The sequence below is a fragment of the Drosophila elegans genome, unplaced genomic scaffold, assembly GCF_018152505.1.
Source record: "Drosophila elegans isolate 14027-0461.03 unplaced genomic scaffold, ASM1815250v1 contig_149, whole genome shotgun sequence".
NCBI lineage: Eukaryota > Metazoa > Arthropoda > Insecta > Diptera > Drosophilidae > Drosophila > Drosophila elegans.
The window spans coordinates 12,831,182-12,852,910 of NW_024545513.1; the positions used below are offsets into that span (position 1 = coordinate 12,831,182).

General features: G+C 36.0%; 1 protein-coding gene across 6 annotated transcripts; it reads left to right on the forward strand.

The window, feature by feature from the left end:
* The first annotated feature begins 3,658 nt into the window (after positions 1–3,658).
* Positions 3,659–21,069, forward strand: LOC108137120 (AMP deaminase 2). 6 transcript variants are annotated; one of them, XM_017258651.2, is made up of 11 exons: positions 3,659–4,153; positions 12,477–12,621; positions 15,988–16,325; positions 16,988–17,023; positions 18,227–18,345; positions 18,459–18,553; positions 18,622–19,078; positions 19,384–19,838; positions 20,097–20,391; positions 20,547–20,657; positions 20,714–21,069. In XM_017258651.2, exons 1-11 carry the CDS (start codon positions 4,033–4,035, stop codon positions 20,888–20,890), a joined length of 2,349 nt encoding a protein of 782 aa, XP_017114140.1. In that variant the 5' UTR covers positions 3,659–4,032; the 3' UTR covers positions 20,891–21,069. The 6 variants fall into 6 exon arrangements, with proteins under 6 accessions (XP_017114140.1, XP_017114142.1, XP_017114138.1 ...); XM_017258648.2 differs by lacking the exon at positions 3,659–4,153 and adding an exon at positions 9,773–10,245; XM_017258650.2 differs by lacking the exon at positions 3,659–4,153 and adding an exon at positions 12,185–12,338.
* Positions 21,070–21,729: the final 660 nt, after the last annotated feature.

The following is a 21,729-nucleotide window of genomic DNA, read 5'->3' on the forward strand; positions in this document are numbered from 1 at the left end:
GAGTGGAGATGAAAAGCTAGAGTGGCACTTCAAAAATGGGAGGAAATACTTAGCAATAATTCTGAAATGACCTCAATCAAATATTTTTTAAATTTTATATATTTTAGTCGTGCAAAAAAAAAACCAAACTGTGTAAATAAATCTTTAAATACATACAAATCGAAATAGCAAAATAAACAAAATGTAAAACAAAAACACATAAAAAAATGTCTCTCGAACGAACGAAGAAAGAATGTGATATTTTTCTAAGGTGTACTACAAAACAAAATGAAGAAAACAAATGGGAAAACAAAATCAAAATGCAAAAATTCTAATAAAATATTTAACACTTTTACTGAGAACCAGAAATAGAGCAAGCCCACATTAAATAGAACAAATTGCAATAGAGACTGATTTTTGACATCATCTCATCGACATCACCACCTATAAAAGCAGGAGCATTGTCATTAGATCAGTGAGTGAAGAACTTTCACTGCAATTACATTATTAAAAGAAAATACTGGACAAAATGGGTGGGTTAGATTCGGAAACTTACTAAGCGTGATTTGGAATCTCTGGATACTTTTGATTTCAATTGTTTGAAAGCCGCCTGAAAGAGTTGTCTAAAAGTATGCAAGGTTACATTCTAAGGCATATATATGGTGAAGGCCGAAGTAAATTATTTCGTAGCATAGTTTTAGGCACTTCTTAAAGGTTACTTCGAATCGTCCAAAATTAAAAATCGTCAGAGAATTAAAATCACCTTTTTATTTCTCACAATTAGCTGGGAATTGGTATTTATCCCAAAACAAATATCCCCGTTTTAATTTAATTAATTTAACCCCTTTTCTTTGAGTTATCCGATTGCACAGTGGTGGGTGAGGGAAATCGAGAGAGTAAGAGAAAATATGGATGTGAAAGGTATGAAATTAATGGAACCAATTCGGGACGCATCGCGTCAAGGTTAAGGTTTACAGATGGGACTTAGAAGCAATGTTAGTTAAGGAGTGGCAAAGCGAGTAGTTGGGTGCATTCGCACAGAGTTGTAATTATTTTTGTGATAAAATCCGAAGCGCAATTTTTTTCTCCAACTGTATGGAAGGTTAGAGGTCTGTACATAGGCGGGGCTAAGAGGGGTCGATCGACAGTGAGGGTAAATGGGGTCAGGCTGGATGAGAGTATGTTTATGAAGGTGCTACGAACAAAGACGTAATTGAAAATGTGATACAGTTTTTTCCTTAACCTATTTATTGAACGGTACGCAGTGCAGGGGATAAGAACGGAAGCGGAAATGGAAACGGAGACGGAGCGGGAAACGGAAATGGAAATGGAAGCGAAAATGGAAGCGGTAGGAGCTTAGCAATATGCTTTACAAGCAAACAGATTTTTATTCAACATTTTGATGGTTTTATGGGAAATACAAACGGAAAGTGTAGTGAGTTTTTCTTTCGGTTCTTTTCAACCTTCCTTCGTTAACACAGGAAAATGAGACACCACAAAAAACAACCGCAACTACAACAAAAACCACAGCAGAAAATGGCCAGAAATGTATGGGGAAATTGTAAAAAATTTACACTTTAGGAAAATCTCTAAATTTTAAGCTTTCGGTGTTTTTAAACCAAAAATAAAACTAAAAAAAAAAACTACAAAAAAAGATACACAAAAAAACTAAATTAAACAATGGCAAAAAGTAAAAAATTAAACAACAAAAAAATTAGCGAAAACACACGAAAAAATTTATATATATATATATATTTCGATATTTAAAATTTCATTCGGAAAGAAAAGCAAAGATTAAAAATTTTGAGCAAACTCTCGGTGTTTTAAAATTAAGCGCATGCAAAACCACATTACACTAAACAACTAACTAAGCCCAGAGTAAACAAAATAATAAGTTAAGCGAACAGACGTAAACCAAAAACAAAAACCTCTTTCACTTTCGTGTCTTTGACTTAAAACCAAAAATTAAAGCGACAAAAAAGCAGAAAAAAACCAACAACAAAAAATATTAAGCATATTTTTAAAATGTAATTTAGCACAAAAAAAAAAAACAATGTGAAATCGCAAAAAAAGAAAACACAATTTTTAAACTACCAACGTATTGATGTGTATTTGATAAACAAAATCAAAATTGTAATGAAATGAACAAGCCAGAAATGTAAAACCAAAAAAAATTTAAATGGAACTAATCAAATTAAACGAACGACTTGTTTTAACATCTCTCAGATTTTAAAAATCTTTCGTTTTTGGGTTTCGAAAAAGAATCTTGTGTTGATAACGATAAAGAAAGAAAACTTTTACAAAACTACGAAATGCAATGCCTGCCAAAGAATTAATGTTTTTAATGCGAAATGCAAAGGAAACGACAAACAAATATTACGTATATGAAACCAAACAACAACAACAAAAGTTCAATAAAGCCGTTCCAATAAAATGAAACCAAATGAAAACTGAGAACAAAACAAGCAACAAAAATCAAACTTGTTTGGAGATCTTTTGAGTTTCCTTATACAAGACATTTACGAGGACTAATAACTAAAGCTAACAAAAAACTACTGAAACACGAACTTTTTTTTTCACCTAAAGTTAAAAATATAAAAAATGAAATGGGATAAACAAAACTACTATTTGTCGTGTACAAGTAAACTTATTTGTATTAAACTAATAAAGCGAAATGTTTATTGGTTTATTTTTTAAACAAGACACCACCATTTTTATGCATTACATTATAAAAAGAAGCCACAAGCTAATAAAATATATAACAAAAAAGCAATGTGTTTTGTTTTTATTTTTTAATATGAGTCGATGCATAAATAATAATTAATATTCGTATGGATGGTCATTATATTTATTTTTTTAGCTTCGGCAAGCCGACGCTAAAATACCATTGCAGCCATAGGACGTTTTGTCTTTTATTTTTTCAAAACTTTTGGAAGTAATGGTCAAAGGAAGAATTATACACCCCGATGAATTCGTCATTAAATTGCCAATCGAATGGTATTCACAGATAAAATTTGTTCATATTTTCAAATTTTCGAAAAAATGATGACCCCCACCCTTATAAAAATTGCAAAAATTGGACAAAAAATTTATTTTTTCAAAAAATTGATTTATTTATCTAAATCGATTGTGGATGGGTAGTATAGGTATATACTATGTATATGTGTAATTTTGTTCAAGTTACAACGAAAGGACTCTTTCGGATTTTGTTTTTTAACAAGTCTCCAAAAACCTAAAAACCTAAAACGCTCGGAAATAATGGTCAATAGGTGCAATGTCATACACCGCTGAATTCGCAATTAAATTGCCATTCAAATGGCATTCACAGTTTACAATTTTTCAGTTAAAACTATTTTTGCCAAAAAATGATTATATACCCCCTTGTCTAAAATGCGAAAAAGTGTCATAAAATTAATTTCTTCAAAAAATTGATTTTTGCAAATCGGTTCTTATTTTTAAAGGTCGAGTTAAGTCTAAAAGCTTTTGGCGCGCCTTCCATCAGAAGCAATACCTTGCCAGATCTTTCAAGTGTGACTGAGCTTTTCCATGCACCAAGCAAAATAAGCCATTTTCCCAGTGAAATAAAAGCTTTTTCCGCCATGCCACTTAATAAATGTTAATGTGGATATTTTGGCGCACTGCCTGTGGTCACACTGCGCGCTGCGTTCCAAATTTCAGTCGCAAAAAAAAATTCGCACCGAACACAAGTTGGCCAAAGAGCTTTTTGCTACATTTTTTTCCCGTTTCAATCGCACACGAAATAGCAGTATTATTGTTGTTACCACCGTGGTGGTTGTGGTTGTTGCTTTGCATTTTTTTTACTGTGTATTACAATTGAGTGTTAAGAACCGAAAGACTTAAAAAAAAACAGTACCCTAGATAGAAAGTAGGAGAGTGTAACCAGAACAAGAGCAGTGCCAGCGTGTTAGTGTTGCACTTTGAGTTGAGTTTCCGGGATCCCGAAAGAGGTTTTTCGATCCGAATTCCAGGAAGCAGATCCAGGTCCCATCAAGCCAAGGAAATACATTCTAGAACCCCGGAGAACGCCGGCAAATGACGAGCTACGCGGATGCGCTGAGTGCCAAGGGGTATCGCAGCTTCGGATTCGACACGGACATGGAGATGGACATGGACATGGGCTGCACGATGCGGCGCATCGAAAAGCGCAAAGGCGGTAAGTTCCATGGGCGTGGGCATGGCTTCTGAAGGGGAATTTTATCAAATTTGTATTTAATTGATCCGTGAGTGGCGGAAACGGATAAAGTACTTATTTCTTCATGTTTTAATACAACACATTCTCCTAGTTTCAACTTTTCAGGAAGATAACCATCTATTCTTCTATGTAAATAAATAAATAAATGCCATAGTTAAAAAAAAATATAAGAAATTCTTAAGTTAAGTTATAATTACTTTAAGCAGGATTCAAGATGTTTTTATGATTTGAACAATTATTTAAGTTTGAAAAAATGTTGACCGTTTTAAAACTACAAATTTTATTGATTTATCAAAACCCTAAATAAATGTTACAAATGCCTCTTGCTACATATTTCTAATTTCGTTTACTGAATTTTTTTAAGAAAAATATTTAAAACTATTTAGTTGCTATCAGACCAAAGGTATTTTTTTTAATTTTAAGTACTTGAACTGAATGCTCTCTAATTGTTGTGGTTATCTCAAGAAGTCGTTTGTTCAGGTTTTTTTTGATTGTATTTTTCCTGTATTTCGAGATTTAAGTTGTGGAACTTTAAGAATATGGTATTGCATATTGGCAAAGGTAACAAATTGATTAGCAATTTATTCACTTTGCACATAAATCATTGGCTATTCCAGTGGCGTAAGCTGACCTTTTATAAAGGGGATGTTATGAGCACACTTTTAAACTTTTCACTAGTTTTTTTGAATAAACAGATTTTTAATACGCATTTTCTTAAACTGCTGACTTTTTTCTGATTATGACTAGTTGTGCTCAAAAGGAAACTCAATTTGGTTGTCTTTATTTCAATATTTTTGGTGCGTATGCAGGTTTTTTTTAAAGGTAGTTGTTATAAACAAACATTTTTGTTCTTTTTAACTTTATTCTTACACATGGATATATATTATTATATATTTTTATAAAAATACTAATAATAAAGGATGGCTACCTCTGAGACAGTTATCATGTTTTCTTTTTAAAAAAAATAAACTATTGCTTAATGGAAAGGTCATAGAAATGGGTTATGGTAAGAACATACATATGTATACACTCTTAGAGGAGGGGCTCTGACCGCAACCTCCCACCCCCTGAAGCACGCCACTGCGTGCGTGTGTGGGTGAAATATATACCAATGCAAGTGTGTGGGTGTGTGTAAGAGTGTTAGTATGTTGGATGCATTGACTTTTGCGCCTTCGTTCACTTCGTTTACTGGTCATCGCCGTGAAATATTTCCACTTCTCCAATGTTTTACTTAACTATATAGTAGTGTGTGTGTGAGCACTGTTGTAATGACGTGCAATTATTATAATCAGTCAGCGAGAAAGAGGCGAGAAAGAGGCGTGCCAGTAACTGTGCATAAATTATCTCCCTAAAGTACAATAGTTTCTCCGTTGATGGCGACGATAATGTCGATGATGATGATAATGGTGCTGATGACGGAGGTTCCTTTGATGACGAATTTTTAGGTTGCCCTTCAATTATCTCCGCTCCTCCACTTCCGCATACTATTGCATAGCAAGCTGGGATACGTATTCTATATGTATATATGGGTCCACAGATGACGTCATTCCAGCTTCGATTTTCATAATTTTTTTTTTTAGGTCAGATGTTCCTGCCAAGAAAAGATGGTAATAAATCGTAATAAATTGCAAGAGCCATTGGCTTCTTTTATATAAGTAGTAATATATTTGACACTTACTTCATTTGTATCCTAGAAAAGAGATATTTAAACCAGAAATTTGATAAATATCTTGGATTGAAAGTAGCTTTTAATACTTATATGGAACGATTTCGATTCATTAAAGTGTAAAGTAATTTTAAAGTATTTTTTAATGTCATAGATTTTGAATGGTAGTTTTTAACCACAAATTTCGTAACTTTGGTGACGGTTATCTCACCTTTTTAAACGCAAAACACTCAAAATATTTGTTTAGTTATTTATACCTTTGTGAATAGAATTTTATTGTTTTACTTGCCTTCTATTCAGTTTCATTGTCCATAATACCGCTTGGGTAATTTAACCTGATTTATTTCATATTGTCGTGACTACGCTTAAGTATTTTTCTAGTTTAATTGTGCTTATTCTTTTGTTTTCGTTTATCTTTCTTATTATTTTTATGCTCTGTGAGTACTGCTTTTTTCGCTTGCTTTCACGTGTATATTTCGCATTTTGTCGTTTTTTGTTGATGCAGCAAACAAACGCAATGGGAAAAACCAACAGCAAATACGAAGCCATTTAGGAAATTGGTTAAACATGAGGCGAGCTCATGCGAAGTCGGAGACACACATTTATATTTATGGGCCAGCCTGTATGTGGGCCAATTAGCCGCTGCTGTTTGTCCTGAGTCATCGTCAGAAGGTGGGTGCTTTCGATGATGTCTTCAGCCCAGAAACCCAGGAACGCAAGAGCCCAGAGCCCGAAACCCAACTTCATATTAATTGTGCAGTCCAACGACTTTAATCTAATCTAGTGCACGGCAGGGCGATTTTATTGTTTGTCCAGCTGAATTTATGGATGCTCCGAACACCACGTGGCTCTGCAGTGCTCAAAAAGGGGTAAAATCATCGACAGATGGATATAACTGCATAAGCAAATAACTTTAAACAAATAGCATAACCTTTAAGGCAACATTAATTTGGGAAAATAATATCATATATTATTCCTAATTGGGATATATGCATTGTGATATCTGACGTCATAAGAACAATTGATCTTGCATTAGCATAACTTTAAAGATAAGCTATTTTAATAAATACAAAAATAATATTATCAAAGAGTCTGTTGGCCAAATTGTATTTTTAATTTTGTTGTGCCAAGTTTTTTTTATTTTATTCTCATCTCTACTTTTTCACTTCTTGTTTGTGTACTTGTTGGCCTGTTATCAGTACCTCCGATAATTTTGTGTTGCTGCACAGTAAAAAATATTATTTCAAATTTTAAAAATATTAATATTCCTAATAATAATTTACAATATTATTTAAAGCTTAAAATACGTAAATAAATTCTATTTTTTCTAAATCAATTTAATTAAAACTTTGACAGACATTATCATAACAAAATGTAACCACAAATTTATACGGCTTTATTATTGCCGTGTGTGCCGCAGCACCACTGGTCTTATCGGTCTATAAATACACTCCGTGAATAACAACATCCAAATTTGAGGGCGAAGTACGTGCATTATTCACAGTTCGTGGGAATCGCACTGGGCTCTATTATCTGCCCATCTATAGTACATGGGCATATCCCATCTAATACTTATATCATCATCCACTCAATTGGGCAGTCATTCGCTCGACATGTGTCCGCCGCTTATGAGAAATGTGCTGCGTTCAATCAACTGGCGAAACTAAGGAACCAAATGGCAAAGACTCGGTTCACACATGTTGCCGAAATAATGGCACATCAAATCAAATACAATTGATGGCATACATATGGATGTAAACATTTAAACACATTTTCTTGATTCAATTAATGGCTGCTTTTGATAGTTGTAAAAATAATGCATATATGCATATACATATATACATTTATACTTGCTTGTTTTTAGTTTATTTGACTAATTGACTAATGTTAAAAGATGCCTCAGATAGAAGCTACAAAAATCACTTTGGTTTTGAAATAGTTTATAATGGCTTATAATTAATGGTCCTAATGTGTTTCCCTCCACTGTGGCTACGACAGCTGGCTTCTGTTTGTCGTAGGCATAGGTCAGGGTTTTCCAATTAGAAACAAATAATAAAAAGGCGGGCGTCAGCGAAAAGAAAACAATAGAGCATTTCCCACACGATTTCCCTCCCCATGAATATGGTTTAAGCCCCTTAAATGATTTATTTGTGGTTCCGTTCCGCTTCTCTTGGACAATTTGTTCGCTCTTTCCCTCAAAATACTCGCTCTTTTCGGTCTAGATTCTCTCTTTTATTTCCGACTGAAATCGTAAACTGACTGCAGATAGTCATGCCAAATCAACTGTTTATATTCATTGCTTATTATTACATATATATATGGCAGAATTTTCAACCGAACCGGATAAAAATGAGTGGAAAATTAGAGTCAGTTGACTGCGCGAAGTCAAAGCGAGCGGAAAGATATATTGTAAAGCCAACGGAGAGTTATTCCTTCGCCGGTTTCCTTGGGGTTACGCAAGTCAAAAGCAGAAAGTTGGCCATATTTTCATGTGAAAATCAATAGCGGATCGCGGGCACGTTGCCCAAAAACAAGAAAAGGCCAAAACGCAGCAATTAATAAGTTTGCAATTCGGTCAATAAATACAAAACAAAGAGCGGTGCCAAAAAATACAACGAAATAAAATGAAATCAGCTTAAGCACAATCGAAGAATAAATTGAAACGTACGGCAGATAAACAAACACATATGTATATATTTTTCCGTCTATAAGAATGCCCATCTTTCTATATATATGACAAAAAAGTATACATATGAGTGTTTGCATATCGCACACTTGGCAAATAAGGCAAATGAACTGACAGTGACTTGCGGGAATCGCACAAAAAATATATTACGAAGTTGAACAAACCGATTTGGCCTATGAAGCTATCAAAACAACCCAGTTATTAACGACCCAGCGCTAAATAACCATCGATACTCCTCCAGTCCAATTCTGGCCAACATCTGGGGGCTATTGATAAACTCGACTTTGCTAAATGCCCCTGACAGGGCGTTAAAAAAATTGAGACGAGCCCTCCTAATAGAGGAAAGTTACCAAAACGGGAATATAAATGGAACTAATAATTAAAGTGCCACCATATCATAGTTATCAGTTAGGAATCTTATCCAAACATCATAAAAATGAGTCATAATTTTGCTTTTTTAATGAAATGCATCATTTCTCTTCTGAGTCATCAACGTTAAACATATCCATATTTGTTACAAAATTCACAGTATGATTTTACGTTTTCGGTTAATCTTTATTTGTTTTGAACGCATATTGTGAGAATTAAGATCGTTATTGCGTTTTAAATAAGTTCCCTGTCTATTTAACAACATTTGTCTCTTAATTGGTCTTTAACTTTAGACTACTGTTAATTTCGAATACACAAAGCTAAAATTGTTATCCCTTAATTAAAAAAAAAATGAAACGTTTTATTAAAATTTATTAATAGCGCTTATAACGATTTATGTATTTCACAAAAACTAACTATAAATTGTGACTTACAAAGAAAATGTTATGTTTTATTTTAGTTTACGAGAAGCATTTATAAAAACATATGTATTATATGGATTTTGACTAGGGCTTTAATTTAAAACATATTTTTTGGATAATTATGGTTCAAAGAGCTATGACTCGGTCAATATGCAGTTTGTTTATCCAAAATATTGTTTATAATTAGCAAACATTGTGTGCTTTCCGAGCTTTACATTGTGGCGTTGAGAGCGCCGAAAGCTCGCTGCTAACTTTACCCGATATACAAACTTTGGATCTACGGATCGGGAGAGGTGTGAAATATATATAGAGAAGGAGAAGAGAGGAAACTGAGGAAACGTGGGGACAAACAAAGGCGAAAAAGACAAGCGCGTAGAAAGATGCGCGAATTGCGTCGGACGGAATTCAGACTAAATTAAGTGCAGCCGATCGCGGGCGGTGTATATAGCCCACCGATCCGAACAGACAGTTGCCCAAAGACGTTGCCCAGAGGCGGAATCGACAAAAACCGAGCGGAGACACCTGTCACTGGGAGAATTACATAAAAACAAACACACACAAAACAAAAACCAGCCGGAAAATCAAAAAATTCAACTTAGTAAACACCAAGCGAAAATTAAATAGTTTACAAATAAAGATTGCACTGGGATAACTGGATTTTGGATCACCTGATCCGCCAAGATGTCGTACCGTGGAATGCTGAGCACCTCGGACGAACCGTCCGCGGAGCTGCGAGTCCAGGATTCGGACTCCTTTGACGGAGCGATGATGTCCCATCCGAGCAATAATGCCACCGTGCAACAGCTGGGCAAGAAGGCCAGCGGAAAGAGCCTCCATCCGGCCACCTCCGTGACCGTGCCCCCAAAGAAGAGCCCCGTGCTCCAAAGGGCCACCCCCAATCGCTGCATATGTAAGTTAAGGCAACGCGAACGCCCACTGACCACCCACACCGGCCACATACAAAAATCGGCCTCTAATTTAAAGCATATTCTTGGCTAACGAGCGCTCCTTCCACTCAGAAGTTAGCAAACTCATTACACAGCAAAAAACTGATATGACATTATGATCTATTTGCGTCATTTTGGAACTTGTGTAATTATAATATCAGAATATCATTCATCTATCCAATTGATACTACATTTACATTTTGCTATAATTAATTTATATACAAAAAAAAATTAATATCAAAATAGAATGGTCTAAATATTGTTACAAAGCTCATGTTTAAATATGACTAGGCTCGTTATTCCTAAAGTTTAAATCATGTTGACAGTTTTTAGCTAATTTTTTACTTGGTTGTACCCTTTTTAAATTTTTTCGCTAAGTTCATTTGAATAAATAATACAACATCAGGTTGTTGTGACCTATTGAAACTGACATTGCCAAGTTTGGTTCCCTACACCCACTGATCAGTAATCACTCACCACCCACTACCGCCCCCCGCTAGGTCACTCTCTTTTTAAGTACTGTAGTATAGCTCTCTGTGGAGCTCCCACTCTGGGCTGCAAAAAGAAAGCAAAATACATTTGCTCTCCCACGCATACTCTCTCCTTCTCTCGTTCTCTCCTTTGAAATAAAAAACCTGTAGCACTAAGCTTCAAAAGAGCGATATGCTACACTGAAAACTATTTCTAAACTTAAAATAAATTATATTAAAAAAAATGTACGGGTGCCTTGAACTCAAAATCAAAATATAATTTTTTCGGTAATTGTATGTGTAATTTTACACATTCTATTTTATACATTTTTTTTATACATTTATATTATAAATATTTTTGCTAAAAAGTAATTTTAGTGTTGCGTTGCTTCTCTGTCGCTGCGCTGTCTATTTGACGCTTCATCTCTTAAGTCTCACTAACCTATAAAAAAAATGTAGGAAAGTTATTGTACCCTGTAGAAGTGTCGTTTGAACGCTAGAAGCTTTTTGTAAAAACAATTTTATTACCTATCATCAACAATATGAGTGTCATCATTGAGTACTAATTTTAAAATATCACTTTAGCAAGTGGTAATAAGTCTGTTTAAACTGTTTCACTTGAATTTTAATGGTTGTATTGCTCTTCTTAATGCAAAATTAATTAGCTTTAAATTTAAAACATTGAAAATAACTACATGAAGTGATTTAATTCTTTACTTGCCCCTCGGGACTCCTCTTCATCACTTAGAGATAAGTAATTATTGTGGTGTTTGACCTTGAAGTGTATTCCAACTTCGGATCGCTTCAATCAGTCTTCTCATCTTGTTTGTTGTTTGTTGAGTTCGTGTTTTGATTTAGCCCATACTATTGCTATCTCCGCTGGCGATGTTTACAGTCCCCTTTCCCTCCCCTTTTTCCGGCTTCCTACACTTAGAAAATAAAATCTTTTTTATGTTTTTTAAGAGAAAAATAAAAGATTGCATCAATAATGGGATACAAGGAAAATTAAACAATGTGTTCAAATGAATTATTTCTATCTATTTAAAATTAAATCTCGAAAATAATAATTTACTGTTACATACTTCAAGTTATACAAATTGAATCTAAAAATTCGAAATATTTAAAACCAGGATTGGAGACAATATTTCGGTGCTGTTTTTAGCGATTTTTTACCAGTGTACCGCTGCTTTTTTAACATTTTGCTGCTTGCCAATTTGTAATCGCCAATCAATTTTGTGTGGATGTTTTTCTTGTCAAAGATGATGCGCCTCTGCTGCAGTCGTCGTCGCAGTCGCTGCCTCTGCCTCTGTCGACGTCGTTAGGTCTCGGCCTGGAATTCGCCGATCTTCAATGTTTTCCCATTTCATTGAGGCGACAACTCTCGCCCAGTTTACTTCAAACACCTTAAGCAACGATCCTCACTTTTCCGGTTTTTTTCTCTGCATTTCTCGCCATGAACTTCAATCGCATGGATACCGCCCATCGGTTACGCGTTGATGTCCGCCTTTACGGGGGACCTATGGGTAACCAGCTGAACGATACAGGTCCCGCAACTGCCACGCCCACAATCTCGTCGGAAGATCTCAGTAGGTTCCATACAAAAATTCTGCTAGATATGGTATAAGAAATATAGCTGCTTTCAAAACATTTACATTTATTTGTTTAATCTGCTGTCTTAATCTTTTTTTCTAATTTTAATTCAAATGTTTTTTCTTATTTTTCAGGTGATCTCACCGATTCCCCAGTTGATGAGAAGGCTGAAGCTGATGTGGAAGTGACCAACGAGATCTCGGCACCGTATGAGGTGCCACAATTTCCCATTGAACAGATCGAAAAGAAGCTGCAAATCCAGCGTCATCTCAATGAAAAGTGAGTAAAACAAACTATGGCATTTCTTATTCTTCAGACTATAAACCAAAATTATTTTAAAATTGAATATCTCTCGAGCACAGTTATCACAAGACTATTAAACAGAAAATATAATACATTTATTTAATGTAAATTGTATGTTACCAAGAGTTACTTTCCATAAAATTTGTTTTAGGTTTTAGCAAAGGCTCGTCTGTATGGGCTTATCAGCAAAATTGCCAAGCGATCTCTGATGAAAAGTATAAAATATTTAAGCTCCATTTAAATGTAATCAGTAATTGCTAGGATTTTCAACCTGTCTAACGTGCTTAATTTAGTAGCAACTAATAGGTGCGTTTTAAAAATGTAAGTTTTGAAAAATAAAAAACAAAATGTTGGTTGAATTTTTATAAAATTAGAAACTTTCTAAGAACAGTAAGTTCTTGATTTGTAATGTGTAGAATTCAAATTTATATTTATGACAAGTTTATGGAAAAGATAACGCAGTAGGAAAATGTGTATTAAATATTTAAGTCTGCTGTCTTACGAAAGAGAAAAAAACGGAAATACTTCAATATACCCGCTTCACATCTAGAAAATACGTTATCTTATATCTAGGTATATAATTCCCTGGCTAAAGTTCTTTGTAGGCAAAAAAAAATGAATACTGAGGATCAAGAACATAAAATCATTATATTTAAGTCTACAAACAAAGAATATATTTGTCAGCCCTGTAAATCAAAAGCAATAGCAATAGAATTGCGCTTTTTTCGTATTGTTTGATTCATCTAATCAGATACGTACCTAAATCGGCTCAGCTTCGGTTATGATTTGTTTGCTTTACATGATTATCATACAAAACGAGGCGAGTTCACAGATCTCGTGATTGCTTTCTTATCAGTTTGGTCTATTTCAAGGCCAGTTCGTTTTCAAGACCTACATACCATCTCATTTCTAATTGTACAGTGGAAAAATATTTCAAATTACAAAACAATATTTCATTGTTTTTCTAAAACCGTTCTTATCTGCAATTTATGAAAATATCAAAATAAATTCTTTCCTGATTAAGAAACATCAACAACATCAACATTGTGCTAGATTCAAACAAAACAAAGTATTTTTTGACAATCTAATTTTAAGAGTTCCAAAGTTATTTATAAAAAATATTTATAATATTTAAAGCACAAAAAGAAAAATGAAGGCTGCAGAAACAATATTTTAATAAGCAAAAAAAAAATGGTTAAATAAAAAACAAATATAAATTTCGAACCCCCTGTACCTTTTGCTGTTTTCTCTGTGCTCAAATTAAACGATTTTAATTTGAACGTTATTGCGAAATAGTTTATAACTTCTTATTTAATCAGAACTTTTAATTCTTGAATAAATTGTTTTTTTTTTTTTAAATATTTAAAATATTAATTGTCAAAAGTATCCCTGCGTAGGTTTCTTCTCTGGGCAATTTCAATAGCCTCGTAATGAGGCATCCGCACGAGTTACAATTATCATTGCAACCAGGTGGGTGGTGTGCAGGTGAAGTGGGTGGCTCTTTTCCGGCTAATCCAAAGTGGGTTTATGTCTGGGTTTCGGGTTTTGGTCCGGCGAAAGTGTGGACCGATGCAGAACACGTTTTGATTTTGAATGGAACTGCATTAGGCAGCAAAGTCCGGCGGTGGCGGACTTTCGCCTAGATGGCGATGGTGGTTTTAGGTGGTGGGGCTTATGGCATAACGAGCCACCACCAAATGGAAGCGTCGGACGAACCGCTGCAACCGGCGGCACCGCCGTGGACTGAGTTCTGACACGGATACCGTCACTTTCAGTACGCTCCGATCCAATAAACGGGCAGCTCAACGTCGCGAAACGCGGCCCAAAGTTACCCACCTTCCATCTGTCACCTGGCTGTGCCTGTGCGACCTCCGCTGACATTGAGCCGTCTTTATAGGGAAAAACCGCCCGTCGAACCGCTGAACCCACTGCCCACTGCCCCACTAAAATCCACCATCGTTGTTGTTCGTGTCACACGCCAGGCGACGCTAAAAAAATATAGAAAAGAAACCAAAAAGCGGCGTTTGTGAAAACTTTCCAACTCGCGCGGACACTTTAGTTTTTTTCCCTTAAAGCGAGAATCCCGACAAGTTCTGCACGCCAAAAAGAGAGGGGGTTTTGCCTTTACCCAGAAAAAGTTCCCAAAAACTACAAAACTTAACAACTTGGGGGAGGCAGAAACTAAAAATCTAGTGCGATTTAAGTCAGAGCCACCATGGCTTTATCTGAAGTGTTGGAAATAGTTGTTTTGGTATACTTCAAGTGAATGTTTTTAAAAGTTTTGAATTAATGCCAAAAAAACAAAACACTTCAACATGAAGAATTGAATAAAACTAAGCTTAAACTTAAATTTACATTTTTTGAAGAAAAGCTTTTTTAGGAAAAATATTTCTCCCATATTTGGTTATTTTTTACCAGATCCAGGAGTCATTATTTTAATAAATAAGATCAATTTCTTTTTTTTTGTTTTTGTTACAAGGTTAGAAATAGGTACTACAAGATTTACTTAAATCAAAAGATAAAGAAATAATTTTTTGAAAAAAGAAGAAGAATTGAAGAATCTATATTACTAGAATTGTTTGAATGAAGCCGCAGAGAGTGTTTCTTAAGGTGACTTTTATTTAATTTAATATAAAAATAATATCTTGAGACGGGTCATTAGGCAACTATTAATAAAAAATAGCATTCCCCATTGTAGAAAGTATTTTTGTAAACGAAAGAACAATTAAGGTATAGTAATTTTGTTTAGAGAGTTTTCCAAGACACGCAATTTGTCGCAGTTACTGCTTTCTATCCAAATTTAAGGGTTTGGGGTTGTCAGAAGTATTCTGTTAGCGTGCCGGTCTGCAAATTAGTGGCAATCGGTAGCTTTGCATTGCCATAAATCAACTGGTCAATCGATCATTACCATCTGGGTGCCCAAAAGACAAATTCCGGAGCGAAGTAGTCCATTTGTCGGTGGTCACTGGTCAAAACAGGATGTCCTTCGCGGATGACAGCTACAGTTTTGGGCGCTGCTACGAATATCAGCCCGACGATTCCAAGTGGTTAGTCATCCAAATTACAAGTGGCATTAAAATAAATTTAGTTATTATTAGTTAATAGATCATTAGATAAAACATGATAAGCATAAAATCATTATATCAAACAATACCTTAATGGTATAATATCAAAACTGTTTAAATATGGTTTTATATTGAATTGAAATTAGCTTTATATACTAGAACACTACTTTTTAATAGTAACTTAAATTCCTCTTGTGCAAACCTTTGTTAACTTCTAATTTGTTAGTTTTTCGTACTAAAATATATACATTTCTTATTTAATACCTCGGTTTTTCAGGCAAGCTACTGGACAAACCAGGCCCGTGGTCGCAGCTGCCGCGTTGTCAACTCACAGGGAATCATCCAGCAGCAACGAGGATCGCGAAAACGCCATCGAAATGGACAGAAACGACGCGGACATCAACTTCCAGCGGGTCTCCATTTCGGGGGAGGACACAAGTGGTGTTCCTTTGGAGGATTTGGAGCGGGCCTCGACCCTCTTGATCGAAGCATTGCGCATGCGCAGCCACTACATGGCCATGTCGGATCAGTCGTTTCCCTCGACCACGGCGCGGTTTCTTAAGACGGTGAAGCTCAAGGACCGCATTAACAACCTGCCCGTCAAAGAGGTTTCTGGTGAGTAGTTTTAGTCCCTGGATCCAAAACCTTAGTCCCAGAGAAAATGCCCCGATTGTACAGTGTTGCCGTTGTCTTGTATTTCCTCTTTTGGAGTGGGTCGATTTGTGTGTTTATTTTCAGAAATTTTTATTTCTGTATTTAAAAAGAATACATTTATTTTTACTTTAATCTAAAAATTCTTTTAAAGAAATTTACATTTTAATAAAGTCGACCCAGCCCACCGTATATGTGTAAATATGTATAAAGGGACAATTTATTGCAGACGTGTCTAAGTGTTGTAATGCACCAAATCATATATTTATTGCAATTGATTCACTACCAAGTGAATTGTGTATGATACAAATTGATATTAGCGTATGTTTTGTGTAAACTGTACGCACGACAGCGTTGCCATCCTGTTTAGAGCCTAGAGTTCAGCTCGTGTGTCCGTCTATTTCGCGCCTCCACATTAGCAGCTGCCGCCTCGCTCGTGTCTCGTTTCCTTTTTATTCCAGTCCTCCGTTTTCATTTAGAGCCTTTAACGAGCTACTGTTTTATATAAAGGTTTTCCCTCTCTATTACATACTGTATGTTTGAGCCTTTGTAGCCCTTTTTTTGTTCCAATTTATTTTTTATCGACTATTTATTTCTCTTCTCGTATTTTTCATTATTTCTTATAGACATCATTCGAAAAATGAGTGTAACGAACATACAAGGTAATTCGTGCGCGCACCTGATTTCCACCTATACCTTTCCTCTCCCTCCTATCCAACTTTCCCATAACCTTTGATTCGAGTACAACAAGAAAACTCCTCCTTTCGTATTGCCTGACATTTGATTTCCGTTTCCGTTGAGCACTACTTATTCTGCGTATTGTTTGCCCTACACTCCTAACCACAAACTCTGCTTTCAACGCAGACAGTGTTGCCAACTAAATGTTATTTACTGTTTTTGGGAATAAAAAGCAAATATGTTTACTAAATAAGTTATTTTAACCAACCGAAATACTTTTAATCAAAAAAAAAGTATAACTATATCATAAACAAATCATTTAAAACCACGATGTTGGCACACTTAACTGCAGCTTTTCGCTCGCTACCAAAAACGTAATGTTGGCCACACTAAACTGTCGCTTGGCATAATGCCCCGTTGCAGCATCGACTTTTCTGTCATCCACACGCATGGGAGTTTTCTTGTGCCTTTCCTTTTGAATTTTCAAAGGGCTTTGCATTTATTGCTTATATTTGTTTATGTATTATGCTTGTTTTGCTTTTAGTTTGTTTCCTTGTTTGTATGTTCTATATTTTAGCTTACCAAAAACTACAAAAAACACGCTTTGAACTCATGTTGTAGCTGCTTAGAAGTCAGACTATCGCCGTATGTCACTGTCTGTTTCACAAAGCAAAGCCTTGTACAAAAGGAACAAACTCTACAGCTTTGATAACTCTCGTAGAATAAGTAAACCAACAAAGTTTAGTAGCGCATTAGGGTGCTATTCAGGTCTGTTAGAAATTTAGAATAACAATCTAAATCTCTTAGATTAAATACTTAAATTTATCTTCTCAAAACTTTTAATTTAATTTTCAAATAACCCAAAACTAATTTTCAAATTTATAAAACAAAAATATAAAAGTTTAAATCAGTTTATTAAATGTACTTAGAAAAGAAATGGTTTCTAAAAACCAGAGATGAGTTTACTGATTTTACAGATCCACCCTTTAGCACCTAACGAACACTCACATTTACAGAAAAAACACTCGCACAAACACCTGAGTGTAGAGTGTAGTTTTGCCACTAACTGTACCAATTAGCAATTTGTGTCGATCGCCTTTGTAACTAAACAGAATTATATTTTCAAAATATTTTCACACTCGACTCGAATCGTTTTGTATCACTTCGAACTTGTTGAGGACCTGCAGACGCCCATGCTAAGACATCGCAGTTAAAGATAACGAATCCCTGGAACGTGGAGTTTCCCAAAGATGAGGATTTCCGTATCAAGCCTCTTAATGGAGTGTTTCACATCTACCAGAACGACGTAAGTACAGCACCCCCTAATAATCCAAGATAAAATTGGTTGACAAGCAACTTAAAACAGTATTTGTTAAAGATCAAAACCCTACTCATTATCCATAATTTATTATTTTCCAGGACGAAAGCAGCGAGATTAAATTCGAATATCCGGATATGAGTCAATTCGTGAACGACATGCAGGTCATGTGCAATATGATCGCCGATGGGCCCCTGTAAGTAATTCCCCAATTTCCTCCTGCTCAGTTAAACCTATTAACAATATGTTTGTGTTTTTTAATAGGAAATCATTCTGCTATCGACGTCTGTGCTATCTGTCATCCAAGTACCAGATGCATGTGCTCCTCAATGAACTGCGGGAGTTGGCCGCCCAGAAGGCTGTGCCGCATCGCGATTTCTACAACACCCGCAAGGTGGACACCCACATCCATGCCGCCTCTTGCATGAACCAGAAGCACCTGCTGCGCTTCATCAAGAAGACGCTGAAGAACAATGCCAACGAGGTGGTGACCCACACCAACGGACAGGCGATGACCCTGGCCCAGGTGTTCCAGTCGATGAACCTGACCACCTACGACCTGACCGTCGACATGCTGGACGTGCACGCCGATCGCAACACGTTCCACCGCTTCGACAAGTTCAACTCCAAGTACAATCCCATCGGGGAGTCGCGGCTCAGGGAGGTCTTCCTCAAGACGGACAACTATTTGAACGGCAAATACTTTGCGCAGATCATAAAGGTGGGTGGCTCAAATTCTCCATAATTATTGGTGAAAAAATATTTTGTGTTTATTAAATTAAAAACAAAAATCTACCTAAGCTTTTAGGGAAATTAATTATATTTTTTAAGACAAAAATTTCACTTAAAACCATTTTGTGAGCATAAGTTAATAGCAATTTCTAATTGTGAATAGAGTAGAAAAAAATACCACTTAGTATTTTGTCAATTTTTAAAGACAAAATTTGATTTTAAATCCATTTAAACTACTGTTTTATCATAAGCTAATGCCAATTTCTAATTGAGTTTTTCTTATTAAATCCGCAGGAAGTGGCCTTCGATCTGGAAGAGTCCAAGTACCAAAACGCTGAGCTACGTCTGTCCATCTATGGAAAATCGCCTGATGAGTGGAACAAGCTGGCCAAATGGGCCATCGACAATGATGTGTACAGCTCGAATATCCGATGGCTGATCCAGATACCGCGCCTCTTCGACATCTTCAAGTCGAACAAGATGATGAAGTCATTCCAGGAGATTCTAAACAACATATTCCTGCCGCTCTTCGAGGCGACAGCCAGACCCAGCCAGCATCCAGACTTGCATCGCTTCCTGCAGTACGTGATCGGGTTCGATTCGGTGGACGACGAGTCCAAGCCGGAGAATCCGCTCTTCGACAACGATGTGCCCCGGCCGGAAGAATGGACATACGAGGAGAATCCGCCATATGCGTATTACATCTACTACATGTATGCCAACATGACGGTGCTGAACAAGTTTAGAGAGTGAGTAAATGTTTCTAAGAAAGTAAAGATCAGTACAATACCAGTTAGAAAGCACAAGACAATCTAAAGCTCTTTAGAAAGAACATTAATAATTTTAAAGAAGAACCTATAACCAGTTGGGAATTAAAACGTCTCAATATTGGTAAATTTCTTATATTGGTTTGTTCAGCTTTTTGTTTTCAAGGAAAACATATATATTGTAGCTTTATGTTATATATATGCAAAATCTAATGATATTCCTAACCGTTGTTCCTCCAGGTCCCGCGGCATGAACACCTTTGTGCTGCGGCCCCATTGCGGCGAGGCTGGACCCGTGCAGCATCTAGTGTGCGGCTTCCTGATGGCCGAGAACATCTCCCACGGCCTCCTGCTCCGCAAGGTGCCCGTTCTGCAGTATTTGTATTACCTGACCCAGATCGGAATCGCCATGTCGCCGCTGTCGAACAACTCGCTGTTCCTCAACTACCATCGTAATCCGCTGCCTGAGTATTTGGCCCGGGGCCTCATCATCTCGCTCTCCACGGACGACCCCTTGCAATTTCACTTCACCAAGGTGGGTTGACCTAATAATTGTATCGAATAAAAAACTCAAATTGGCTCTAAATGTTGCAGTGGCAATTGTGGAATTTTGTTATAGTGTATTTTTAAAAAATCTTGTTTTTGTGATATTTTCTTAAGATGGTCTAAATACTATTTACTTATTTTCAGGAACCCCTTATGGAGGAGTACAGCATTGCGGCCCAGGTGTGGAAGCTCAGCTCCTGCGACATGTGCGAATTGGCCAGGAACAGTGTGATGATGAGTGGATTCCCCCATGCCGTAAATTAATATTTTATTTGTGGTAGATAGCCCCATTAAACTTTAAAAACCCACAGATCAAGCAGCAGTGGCTGGGACCCATTTACTACGAGGACGGCATCATGGGCAACGACATCACCCGGACCAACGTGCCCGAAATCCGTGTGGCCTATCGCTATGAGACGCTGCTCGATGAGCTGTCCAACATCTTCAAGGTGAACCAGACCTGCACCCTCAACGATCCGCAGTCGTAGGCTCAGGGGCACTCTGCTCCTTCGCGTTGTTGTGGCTTCCTACGCTAACTTAATGCAAATTACACAGATATATACGCTAGTTATATATATATATATATACAATTTAAATGTTTATGTACTAACCAAAATGTAAACGCGGCAGACCAAAACCTTTAAATATACAAAACTTGTACACGCAACTCTGCATGTCCTGTGCCTAATTACTGTACTGAATAAATAGCTTATGGTGGGTATAGCTAACATCTCAAAACTTGTTTATTTATGGGTTTATACACAGACAGAAGACTGAGGCTTTATGAGGCTTATGACCTATCTTAACCTTAGTTTAGGTCCATCCTTAATTAATTGTAAAAATTGAACCAAAAAATCCTATAAAGTCCTTTTCATGTAACTTGGCCAAAACTGGACGTAAAGCCATAAAAATTACTGTTTTGTATAGCTGGCAACCTACACTACCTACCCACAATCGGTTTATAAATATAAAGTTTGTTTTGATGCAGAGAGTGATTTTCAAAAATCGATTTTTTGAAATAAAAAATTTTGACCATTATTGTAGTTTTTTTTTGGTTTTTAGATTTTTGGCTAAGTATATTTCAGTATATGATCATTGGGACAATATCTTTATTTTTATGGTCACAACTTCCGACATCTTTGAAACAAATTGGCCGCCTTAATAACTTTTAGCCATGACAAGAACCGAAACACTTAAAAACAAATGAAATATTTTCAACGCTGGCTTTTAAATAATTTGTACTACTTTTTTAAAGCCTTTGCCAAGTTGAACTCAATTTAAAAAAATGGCTTATACAAATACTAATTTCAGGGAAAGTTTCAAGTAA